The 12,276-nt window shown below is 56.7% G+C and overlaps 2 protein-coding genes across 3 annotated transcripts in view; one reads left to right on the top strand and one right to left on the bottom strand.

Annotated features, from left to right (window-relative positions):
* DNAH17 (dynein axonemal heavy chain 17) overlaps positions 1-12,276 on the top strand; it is a 110,983-nt gene that overhangs the window by 82,460 nt on the left and 16,247 nt on the right. The window contains exons 60-70 of the mRNA XM_060134746.1: positions 1,410-1,617; positions 1,838-1,953; positions 2,730-2,922; positions 3,211-3,446; positions 4,068-4,190; positions 5,672-5,876; positions 6,468-6,632; positions 7,261-7,401; positions 7,576-7,746; positions 9,317-9,439; positions 10,014-10,207. Of these exons, the coding sequence (XP_059990729.1) occupies positions 1,410-1,617; positions 1,838-1,953; positions 2,730-2,922; positions 3,211-3,446; positions 4,068-4,190; positions 5,672-5,876; positions 6,468-6,632; positions 7,261-7,401; positions 7,576-7,746; positions 9,317-9,439; positions 10,014-10,207 (1,875 nt within the window). The remainder of the gene's footprint in view (positions 1-1,409; positions 1,618-1,837; positions 1,954-2,729; positions 2,923-3,210; positions 3,447-4,067; positions 4,191-5,671; positions 5,877-6,467; positions 6,633-7,260; positions 7,402-7,575; positions 7,747-9,316; positions 9,440-10,013; positions 10,208-12,276) is intronic.
* The window catches only part of PGS1 (phosphatidylglycerophosphate synthase 1), a 108,488-nt gene that overhangs the window by 42,093 nt on the left and 54,119 nt on the right, over positions 1-12,276 (bottom strand). The window lies entirely within an intron of this gene.

Raw genomic sequence — 12,276 nt, forward strand, 5'->3', positions numbered from 1 at the left:
TTTCCTTTCAGTCTTTTTTCTCGTGCTTCTCCCTGTAGTTGAAAGAATGCTGTGTATATGCAATTACCTGCTCTGCTTTCTATCTTTTACTTAACATCGTGGGGGAAAAAGGCTTTTCCCTGTGTTGTCAAAACACTCGATCAGCTTGACTTTTTTGCCGCAGATGAACCGTAATTTACTTACTACACCTGCGTTGCTGAGGGTTTAGGCTGTCTCCGTGTCTGCCGTCATAAATAACGCCATGATAAATGTCTCCTCCTTGTCACCCAGCAAACTTCTCAACTGCCACCTCCCCATGCTGTCTGGAGTGTGCTTAAAAGACGCAGACGCTTTGTACTATTTGCCCAAACGAAGCGTAAAATATGCCAGAGTGAGGAGGTGATGGGCCGTGTTCCCCACCTACATTCAAATCACACTTCAATTATTATTTTAAATTGTCCCTTTAGAATTCTTCCTGCAGACAGGTCAGTCTGTTGTGCTCAATGACATTGCCATTATTTTAAAAACACTAGTTAAGGTGCTCTAGTTTCTAGAGCATCTTAACTGCATCTATGGGCATTTTTCCTCATCCCTCTTGTACAATAACACCTACCACATCACCCCTTTTTTTCTTTAACGTCACCTCTTGTAAGTCTCATCCTTAGAGCCTTAGCCTCACTGGGGATCCCTGAAAACTGGGCACTGAGCTGAGGGGACGCAGAAGTGGCCCGTTGTGTGTGTGGGATGCGGGGGAGCGGGGGTGGCCTCTGGGGCAGCCTGGCTCCGTGTGAATTCCTGCACTGCCCAGTCCAAGCTGTGTCACCTTGGGAGACACACTCAGCCTCTCTGGGCCTGTTGCCCAGAGTCAGATGGTGTGAGGACACGTGCCAGGGCAGGGGTGGCTCCAGGACCTGACATATGGGCAGCGCTCAGGGCAGCACCTGACACGCAGCCCCTGATGTGAGAACTTGGTGAAGAAACCCTGGTTCCAACACTTCCTGTCGGCGTTGCTCTGGGCAAGTTGCTGACCCCCCCTGAACCCCAGTCTTCTTGCCTAGGACTGGAGTCGTTGCAGAATGAAAATGAGACCAGCCATATAAAGCAGCAGGAGCAGAGAGGATTAAAAAAAAAAAAAAACACAGGTTTTCTTCCATCATCTAGAATATAGGACTTGAAATCACTACTTCCGTTGCCCTTCACCCTCCAAATTCTACTCCAGAGGCCAGAATTCTGAGTTTCATTCTTTTCTTTCTTCTTCTTTCTAATCTTCTTTCTAATCACTAATCACTAAGATACAAAAAAACAAAGTTAAATGTGCTCCCCGTCCTGTTGCTGGTAACGGGGACCGGAGCGGCGGACGGATGCGGAGCTGGAGGCGGGACGGGGGTGGCGGGAGGTCTGCGTCCTCAGCGCCCGCTGTCCTGCTCCAGGCCCTACCAAGGCAACCCGACGTTCGACCCCGAGTTCATCCGCTCCAAGTCCACGGCCGCCGCGGGCCTGTGCTCCTGGTGTATCAACATCGTCCGCTTCTACGAGGTCTACTGCGACGTGGCCCCCAAGAGGCGGGCCCTGGAGGAGGCCAACGCGGAGCTGGCCGAGGCGCAGGAGAAGCTCTCCCGCATCAAAAGCAAGATCGCTGTGAGTGCCGTCGGCAGGCGCGGCTGGTCCGTGTCTCCGTTTGAGAGGGGTCGGCACAGCCGCTGCCATGAATTACGGAGCAGAGCAAGAGCCCGCAGGCCGCTGTGGGGACCTGATCACCCCGGAGGCTGCCGGCGTCGGCCGTGTTCCCGGCCCTCCCGGGAGGAGAGCTGGGGACCCCCAGCATTGCCCGATTTCAGGGCCTGTCTTGTTCCTTCAGGAACTCAACGCCAACCTGAGCAACCTGACGTCGGCATTTGAAAAAGCGACAGCCGAGAAAATCAAGTGTCAGCAGGAGGCTGACGCCACCAGTAGTGTGATCTCGCTGGCTAACAGGTGCCTTACTCCCTCCGAGGGGCCCCTCCTGTCCTCAGACACCACCCCCCGAAAGGGATGAGCCCACAGAATGGCCTTTCGGGGGGGGCTACGCCCCAGGTGGAGGCAGCAAGGCCCCCAGCCCCCGCTTTCTGAGCACAAAGTGATAAACCCCGGGAGACCCCCAGGCTGTGTGCCTGGCCTCCCGTGGGATGTGGACTCACCTCCACCAGGTCAAGTGGCCTTTTGGTCCCTGGCAAGGAGGGCTGCTCGGAGGATGCTAAAGCCAGACCGCAGGCTAGTCAAGCACAAACCTGTCCACACTCTCAGACTCCTGGTGTCATTTAGGGTTGGGGACCAGCCCTCGAGCCGGGGGCCTGAGAAGCACGAGGCACACCCTGGAGTCCCCACTCCACACAGGGCCAGGGGGCCTCCTCTGGACTTCCCGCTGCCCAAAGCGCGTGCTCAGTGGTGTCCGGGCAGCAGCCTCGGCACGTGGGTGACGTGGTCAGGTAGCGTCAGCATCCACGTGACGTCGGCCCCTTGGGGAAGGGAAACTCGGCGTTCCCAACCGCCTCCAGAAAGCATTAGTTTTGCTTCCCTCAAGCGTTTATTGCCCAAAACTTTCCCCAAAGCATGTTTTGTCCTGAACCGCTGAGCAGAGTCAGGATTTGAAACTGGAAGGTCCCTGGCGTGTTAAAGGTGGAGGCGCGCCTTTCCTGGTCCTCCAGTCCGTCCTCTCTCCCCCCCGACACACGTGCTTCTCTTCTGCCCACTGACCCCTGTCCCCATCTCAGGCTGGTAGGAGGATTAGCATCAGAAAACGTCCGCTGGGCCGAATCGGTGGAGAACTTCAGAAGCCAGGGGGCCACACTGTGTGGGGACGTCCTGCTGATTTCCGCCTTCGTCTCCTACGTGGGCTACTTCACCAAGAAATATCGAAATGAGCTAATGGAGGGGTTTTGGATCCCTTACATAAATGAGCTAAAGGTAGGAGGTCCTGTCGCGCCCATCACTCAGCACCTTTGGGGGCCCCCGGCAGGGCAGCCCCAGCCAGAAGGCACCTTTGCTCCTGCAATGGAGACTCCAGCCACTCAGGATGTAGACGGTGGCCCTGTGAGGCCGACGCCGACATCCTTTCTGGCCGGGCTCCAAGCTGCTCCTCAGCGTGATGCGAATGCGTGGCTGTCCTCCCCCACGCAGCCCGGCGGCCCACGTGTTGCTCGGAGAGCCGCTTTCCGCTGAGAGGTGAGTAAGGCCACATCGCCCCCTCGGCAGGTCCCCATCCCGCTCACAGAAGGTCTGGATCCCTTGAGCCTGCTGACCGACGATGCAGACGTGGCCACTTGGAACAACCAGGGGCTCCCCAGCGACCGCATGTCCACAGAGAATGCCACCATCCTGTGCAACACGGAGCGCTGGCCCCTCTTCGTGGACGCCCAGCTGCAGGGCATCAAGTGGATCAAAAACAAATACGGCAGCAAGCTGAAGGCCATCCGCCTGGGACAGAAGAGGTGCTCGGCCGTGGCGGGTGGGGTAGGGGCTCCAGAGGTGGCGGCCGGCCGGCCGGGCCACGGTGCTGGGAAGTCCACCTGGGGCCCTTCATACTCGCTAAATGGATGGATGGGTCTTTGAAAACAAACACTGACCCACATGTGGATTTCTTTAGTACTTGGCCCTGGGCACTGGCAGGAAAGAATTAAACTCGGGGCTCCTCTCTCCCCCGTTACCTGCCGCTCCTGCTGGGGGACGGCACTGGCCTCGGCTCCTGCCTGCGTTGGTCCTGCCTGGTCACTTGCCAGCCGGGGGGCTGCGGGCGGTCATCTTCCCGTCTCTCATCGTCATAGATGAGAAGCAGTGGCCGTGACACGGCTGCACTGGGAGCCTTCCCAGTGTGCTGGGCAGTGAGAGGAGACTCGCAGCTGTGGAACGTCTGGCTCAATAGCCCGGAAGCGCTCCACGTGCACCAGCCCTCCTGTCAGCCTGGGGGCGATTTACGCAGAAGCCCTGAGCTCCTCTTGGGAAGGAGGCGTTTGGGAGAGGAATGAGCTCTTGGCCCCTCGGTCCCTCTGGGGCAGGCAGTTGCGCCGCCACCGGGCCCCAGGGCGTTCACGGCCCCTGTGCTGTGCCCACAGCTACCTGGATATCATCGAGCAGGCCATCTCAGAAGGGGACACCTTGCTCATCGAGAACATTGGCGAGACCGTGGACCCGGTTCTGGACCCTCTGCTGGGCAGGAACACAATCAAAAAGGGAAAGTGAGTGGCAGCGTCCACCTCCGCGGGTTCACCCACGAGATCGTCCTCAGTGGTGAGGTCTGGCCTCTGGACTGAGAGAAAGGGCGGGACATTTCCTTTCCTGGGAGGCAGCAGGGGCTTCAGCAAAATGCGTGAAGGGACACCCAGCTCCCAGGGGAGAGACTGACAACTGTGGGACCACGTTCCAATTAGGAAGGAAGACCTACACCAACAGTTTATTAGCGACTGCCTGCAGATCACGATCCTTGATGGTCATCTTTTTTTTCTATTTCCATATGCATTTTGCAAATCCTGAGTCTCTTTCTTTCTATTCAGGTGAGATTCACATAACATAAAATTAACCAAAAGTGACCAGTTCCGTGGCCTGTAGGACACTGGTGCCTGGCTCCTTTCACTGAGTATCTTTTCCAGGTTCATCTGAGCTGTAGCGAGTATCTTTCATTCTTTCTTATGGCTGAGTAATACTGCATCGTGCGGACCTGCCACGTTTGGTTTACCCGCTCATTTGTTGATGCGTTGAGCTTGTATGACTGTTTTTTCTTTGGTTGCCCTATGTGGCTCATGGGATTTTAGTTCCCCGACCAGGGAACGAACAACCCGGGCCCTTGGCAGTGACAGTACAGAGTCCTAACCACTGGACCACCAGGGAACTCCCTGTATTGCTTTTCTAATATAAAAAATTAAATCAACTTTAAAAATGTAAAGGTCGGAGTTGATCTGAGCCACCTATAAACTCAGGGGTGCAGGCAGAAGCCCAGAACAGAGGTGACATAAATGTGCTGATGTCCTAGACTCTGAGAAGGGCCTGGTGTGAGTAGTGATACCCAGGGCTGAAGTGAGAGGCCCCCCAGAATGTGAACTCGGCCAGAAAGAGGAGAGCAGAGTGGGGAGCCGGAGAGAAGCGACCCCCCCCCAGTGGGTGAGCCGACCCAGGTTCCCACCCTGGCCTCTCATCAGATTCACCTGGGGAGCTCCAGGGATGTCCCGGTGTTCTGAATTGGGGTGTCAACATCTTTCGATGTTAATGGCTCTGGGGTGGAGCCCAGGCCAGAGTGTTTCTGCAGAGGTTTCCAGATGAGTAAGATGTGCAGGCAGAGTCAAGTAAATGCTCCTAAAAAATCAGAACAAGCCGGCCGGAGAGCGAGCAGGTGCATTTTCTAGAAGGGCCGGTCACAGACCAGAGAGGGATGGTTGTGAGTTTTTTGTTTTTTTCCAAGTTTCAGATTATTTATTAATCAGGGTAAACCCCCGCACAATATGCCAACATGATTTCGTGCATTTAGAGGGGAAATACTTCCCGGTTAAGTGGAAAATTGTGCCGACGGCTTCTGGAAGACCTTTATTCTAAGCAGCTTTATAGTGAAACATGTGGTTGAGAAGTCTGGACCTTCCTCCCAGGCTGGCGGGAAAGGCGGTCTGTCTGTGCTGCCATCCCTTGGTCGCCGGGGACCCTCCTAACCCCTCCGTCCGCCGACCGCCAGGTTCATTAAGATCGGCGACAAAGAGGTGGAATACCACCCCAACTTCCGCCTGCTGCTGCACACGAAGCACTTCAACCCCCACTACAAGCCCGAGATGCAGGCCCAGTGCACCCTGATCAACTTCCTGGTCACCAGGGACGGGCTCGAGGACCAGCTCTTGGCCACCGTGGTGGCCAAAGAGCGCCCAGATCTGGAGCAGCTGAAGGTACGTGGACACAGGAGGAGCGGGGCAGGCAGCTCAGAGACAGCAGGGGGCAGGTCACTGTGACCCAGGCGTCCGGCGGCTGTGAAGGTGCCCTGCTTGTCACACTGAGTGTAGCTGGTACGACAGAATGAGTCACTCCTCCTCCCCGGCCGCCTCCCGAATCTAATTCTAAATCAAGTGATGGCTTCGCTGAAAGAACAGGAGTCACAGCAGTGCCCGGGCTGCCCTAGAGCACCGCACTCCTGCCCCACGAGAATGTCTTTGCTGCCAGCCCCTGTGTACCAGGCCCTTCCTTGACTGGCTGAGCCATACACGTGGGCTCACAGGGGTCCCAGGCCCCACTCATGTCCCATGGTCCCCACGTTCTTGCTGCACAGCTGCCCATGACAAGCAGCTGCAAGACCCAGATGCAGGGCCCCCTACCCCGCACTGCTTGGGGGCCTCCACTCCGGCCCCTTTCTTCCAGGCTTGCCGTGTTCCTCCCGTTCCGAGTCCCAGGGCCTTGGCCCTGAGCCCCCCCGAGCCCCCCAGCTGGGGGACCAGGCCGTGCCAGCGACTGATTTCCCTTCCCGGTCTCTGCCCCTCCTGCAGGCGAACCTCACCAAGTCTCAGAATGAATTTAAGATTGTTCTGAAAGAGCTGGAAGATTCTCTGCTGGCCCGTCTGTCGGCCGCGTCGGGGAACTTTCTGGGAGACACAGCCTTAGTTGAGAACCTGGAGACCACCAAACACATGGCCAGCGAGATTGAGGAAAAGGTAAAAGACCATCTTGGGGGCTACCCGCTTGCACCCCCAGCCGGAGCACACAGGGGGCATGGGAGCTGGGCGGATGGTCACTGAGAAGAGAAGCCGTAGCCACATGGGGGCCCCTGGGGGCCCGGGGCAGGGTCAAGGCGCGTGGATGCCGGCCAGGCACATCTTCATCCGTTCATCTGTAGATGGACATTTAGGGTGTTTCCCTGTCTTGGCTATTGTGAAGAGTGCTGCCATACACATAGGGGTGCGTGTAGCTTTTTGAATTATAGTTTTGTCTGGATATATGCCCAGGAGTGGGATTGCTGAATTAGACGGTAGTTCTATTTTTAGTTTTTTGAGGAACCTCCATACTGTTGTCCATAGTGGCTGCACCAATTTGCGTTCCCACCAACAGTGTAGGAGGGTTCCCTTCTCTCCACGCCCTCTCCAGCATTTGTTATTTGTAGACTTTTTAATGCTGGCCGTTGTGACTGGTGTGAGGTGATATCTCCCTGTGGTTTTGATTTGCATTTCTCTAATTATTAGTGATGTTGAGCGGCTTTTCATGTGCCTGTTGGCCATCTGTGTGTCTTCTTTGGAGAAGTGTCTACACAGGTCTTCTGCCCATTTTTTGATTGTTTGTTTTGAGGTGCAAGAGGCAAAAATCACAGAAGTTAAAATCAACGAGGCGAGAGAGAACTACGTGCCAGCCGCGGGGAGGGCGTCCCTGCTGTACTTCATCCTGAACGACCTCAGCAAGATCAACCCCATCTACCAGTTCTCGCTCAAGGTGCGGCTGCATCCGGGTCCGGGGCCACTGGGGCCCAGGCTGCAGGTGGGCTTGGGGGGTGGGACCCAGGACACCAGGTCTGACCAGCACCAGCACCGGGTCCGAGCAGTGCCCCAGAGCCCGCGTGGGCAGCGTGGAGCCCCCTGCATTCGGTGACCCCCCCTCCCCGACCAGGCCTTCAACGTGGTGTTCGAGAAGGCCATCCAGAAGACCGCCCCCGCCGACGAGGTCAAACAGCGTGTGATCAACCTGACGGACGAGATCACCTACTCTGTGTACATGTACACGGCCCGCGGGCTCTTTGAGCGAGACAAACTCATCTTCCTCGCACAGGTGACATTTCAGGTAACATCTGGCCTCGATGCCCCATGTGTGGTCCTTGGACGGGCAGCACCGGAGCCCCGTGGGGTGAGGTGGGGTGCTGGGGGAGAGTGGGGGGGGTTGGAAATGCAGATTCTCAGGCTCCGGCTCAGACCCAGTGGATCCAAACCTGCATTTTTAACAATATACGGAACACACCTGGGCTCTTGAGTTGGTACCAGGAAAGGTGTCCCAATGGGAACCATTGAAGGGGAGGGGAGGTCAGTTAAAGGGAGACGTCGTTCTAGTCCCTTCAAGTCATGCCGAGCTGACAGTCCCGCCTTAGCGGTTAGTCTGCTGTGGATGGGAAAGAAAGGTACTAATGAGTAAACATGCCCCCTGTTTTTACAGACCTGCTGAAATATTTAAAGATTTTGGTTCCACTAAATTGATTAAACAACCTCTCCGCCACTTTGTTTGCACCGTGTTATAAGTGTTATTGGGAACACGGATTTCATAGCTAGCTTGGGCATCAATGTCAACCCAGCTTTCCATCCAAACTCCAACTTGGAATTAGGGGTCCAGGTTAAGGAGGTTTCTTTTCCATGTGAATCTCTGAGTAACGGGTTCCCTGTTTCTCCCCTGCTAAGAGCACATCAAGATAAGTTTCCTTGATGCTCCCCCTAATTTTCCAGAGTAGAATGTATTCTTTTCAGGCCCAAAGAACTTTTTATTTTACTAAGATTAAAAAAAAAAAAAAAAAAAGAGACCCTGACTCAGGGGAAACTCTCTGTGGAATCTGAGAAAGCAGCTGTGTGAGCTCCTGACTGGGGAGGTTACAGTGACCGCGGCCCCGGCTCCCCTGCCGTCCATCTGAGATGGAGGGGCTGGGCCAGTTGCCCAAAGAGCCACTTCAGTGACCAAGACAGGGCCTGCTAGAAGCCCAGAGAGCTTGTGCGCACCAGTGGCAAGGTGACTTCAAATGTGACCAGAAAACGTATATACCCCAAAGAATTGCAAACACGTATTCAAACAAATACGTGCATGTAAACATTCACGGCAGCATTTTCTCGACAGCCAAACGGCAGAAACAACCCAAACGTCCAACGACGGACTGTTGGGTAAACGAGATGTGGTCTCGCCATACACTGGCCCATTATTCGTCCATAAAAAAATGAAGCAGTGACACACGCTACAACACGGATGAACCTTGAAAACACGCTCAGATGCAAAAGGCCTCGTGTTGTATGATTCCATTTACTGGAAATGTCCAGAAAAGGCAAATCTGTAGAGACGGAGAGTAGACTGATGGTTGCCTGAGGGTGGGACTGCTGAAGGGTAGGGGCTTTGCCTCTGGGGTGACGAAAAGGCTGTGCACCTGGACAGTGGTGCTGGTTGTACAACAGTGTGAATGCACTAAATGCCACTGGATTTTAGACTATAATAGGGTTAAAGTGGTACATTTATGCTGTGTGTATTGTACCGCAGTTGAAAAACAAGGTGCTGACCAAGCTTTGGGCTGACCCCAAAGGGGCAGGACAGTGCTTCCCCTGCAGGCAAGGGGTATGAGCCCCTGTCGTAGGGCAACATCTAAGCGAGCCCCACGGCCCCTCAGGTCTTGTCCATGAAGAAGGAGCTGAACCCGGTGGAGCTGGATTTCCTTCTGCGGTTCCCGTTCAAAGCCGGGGTCGTGTCACCCGTGGACTTCCTGCAGCATCAGGGATGGGGCGGCATCAAGGTTGGCCTTCAGACTTGAACACTGTGTTCTCTCCCCACCTCGCGGCCTTTCCTGCTCGCCCCAGACATGTTTACAAGGTGCTCCCGGCCGTAACATTCAGTAGAACGAGGAGGCCTCAGAGGTGGGACCAGGCACTGATGGGCTGCCTGCCAGCTCACGGGGACTGTGCTGTCCTACTGGAGCGCAGCAACTTCATCATCACGTCCCTGCAGGCGGCAAGCTGAGCCGCGATGGGCCCCAGGGTGTGCCCAGGGGTCGCCCCTCCGCCGCTTCCCCTCACTTCCAGGAAAATGCAAAGTGTCAAGGCTATTCCTCAGAATCCTGGGGCCCTCACTGTGTCAGTTCAGAAAGACCAGAGGAAGGTGGCCCCCTGGGATGAGCAGGGCCCCTGTTCCAGAGCCCCCGGAGAAGCAGCCAGGAGTCACATCCCCGATCGGATTCCTCCCTCGTCCCAGCCATTCATCCCCAGCAGCTCATCGTTTGAGCGACAGGCCCCATGGTCATGCTTTTCCCGGAGCCCGCGGGGAAGGCGCCCACTGGGATGGGGGAGAGCTGAAAGGCCGTCTGCCGCCAGGCCCTCTCGGAGATGGATGAGTTCAAGAACCTGGACAGCGACATCGAGGGATCCGCCAAGCGGTGGAAGAAGCTCGTGGAGTCGGAAGCCCCCGAAAAGGAGGTCTTCCCCAAGGAGTGGAAGAACAAGACGGCGCTGCAGAAGCTGTGCATGCTGAGGTGCGTGCGGCCCGACCGCATGACCTACGCCATCAAGTGAGTGCCCCCAGCCCCACCCCGCCCCGCCCCAGCCTGGCCTCAGGGCTGGGGAGTGGGCGCCTCCCATCCCAGCCACCAATTCCCGTTCTGAGTTCTCGTAGCTCTGGGGTCTCTGAAGGTGGCCAACAGGAACCCCCGGCTCCCCTGACCCTGGGTGAGGAGAGGCGCCCCGAGATAAGCGACGGGAAGATAAAACTCCCCGGGTTGGCCACCAAGATTTTAAAAAAGCCTGGGCGCGCTGCCAGTGCAGGGGACACGGGTTCGAGCCCTGGTCCAGGAAGATCCCACATGCCGCAGAGCGACTAAGCCCACGCGCCACAACCCCTGAGCCTGCGCTCTAGAGCCCGCAAGCCACAACTACTGAGCCCGCGTGCTGCAACTACTGAAGCCCGCGTGCCTAGAGCCCGTGCTCCACAACAAGAGAAGCCACCGCAATGAGAAGCCCGCGCACCGCAACAAAGAGTAGCCCCTGCTCGCCGCAACTAGAGAAAGCCCGCGCGCAGCAACAAAGACCCAACGCAGCCAAAAATTAATTAATTAATTTTTTTAAAAAAGCCTGGGTGCTAATGACCTCCAAGGCCACGACCACGCGGGGTCCTTTAAGGATGCTGTGGGGAGAAAGCAGTGGCAGAGCCATCAGCACCCGAGGACTTTCATGGCCTCAGTGGCTGGATTTAGAGGAAATCTTTTATTTTTACGGCTCGTTTGCAAAGAGAACCATTCTGCTTTCGTGAACAATCTCTCTGGACCTGAAACGCCTCCAGGACTGGAAACTTAACCATCGGGTTTCAGCGCCCGTTCCTTTCACTCCCCAAAGCACAGAAAGACTTCAGGAATATCAACAGCTGTAACATCTGCACGGCCAGCCCGGGCAGGCCATGGCGTCGTGGGGGGGGGAGGGAATGAGACAGGCCCCGTTCTCAGAGGGGCGTCTTGGTTTTCCGTTTGTCCTAGTGGCCTGAAAGCCACCAGATTTCCCAAAAGGCGCCCACGTCTGACAAAGCAGAGGCCTGACTCACACCCACTGGTTGTTCACAGACACGTGTTTCTGTTTTGCTTTGTTTTCTCGGGACTGAAGAGGAAAGGGACCGCGAGGGGTTCTGGGTGCGGGAGGGGAGCGGGCAGAGTGAAGCAAGAAATCACGTCACGAGGGAGAGTCGAGCTGGTCCAGGGAGAAAGCAGGAAGGCATCCCGGGAAGGTCGGACACGGACACAGCGTGGGGAAGGCCCAGGTGAAGGGCACTGAGCATCCAGGGGGACACCGCCTGCGGGCGAGCTGAGCACGGGTGGGTGTCCAGCCCCACGGCCCCCAGAGCACCCTTGAGAGCCACCCGAGTCACCACGGCAGAAAACGCATCGGAACCGCGTGGGCGACCGCAAACGCCAGGCGAACCCAAGTCATGCTCTGCGGCGGTCGCAAGGAAAGCAGATTCACCTCCCGAATCAAACAGGGCGGTGGAGCTCAAGAGCAGGAAGTTCAAGTCCAAGTCCACGGCAAATAGCAACAACACACAGTCGTCAAGAGCGTGGGTTCACTCCGCCCTCCGCCAACCCCTCGAGCCGGGCACCTCCCCTCCTCCGGGTCCACAGGCCCAGGGAAGGGAACTCGCCCATGGCGGGGCGGGGTGCTGGTAACGGGCTCCCCAGAACAGCACCCGGGTCTGTAGCACCTGCCAGCATGCAAGCCGCTGGGGGCGGCTCCAGCACCCCCGTGCCCAGGACACAGCGCTAGGAGCAGCGGAGCCCTCCATTCTGCGTCATCACTGCAGCCGCAGAGAACGACCACGGGGCCCGGCCACGTCAGGAGCAGCAGGGAGCTTGTGACATTCCTGCCCCAGGCAGGACCTGTACCTTCTAGAATTCCTTCCCGGGCAAGGACTCTAGCACTGACATTCCGGGTCAATTCCAAAGGCCAGACTCAAGCACAACCAGGGGCCTGGAGCAGGAGCCCTCCCACCGGCCTGTGGTCAGCGCTGCTCAGGGTCTGTATAGAGGCCAGCAAAGGCCAGACCGGGGAGCGAATGACAGCTATCACTCCCACGGGAGTGGGAAGGCCCACCTGGCAC

This window comes from Lagenorhynchus albirostris, chromosome 20 (genome assembly GCF_949774975.1).
Source record: "Lagenorhynchus albirostris chromosome 20, mLagAlb1.1, whole genome shotgun sequence".
Classification (NCBI taxonomy): Eukaryota; Metazoa; Chordata; class Mammalia; order Artiodactyla; family Delphinidae; genus Lagenorhynchus; species Lagenorhynchus albirostris.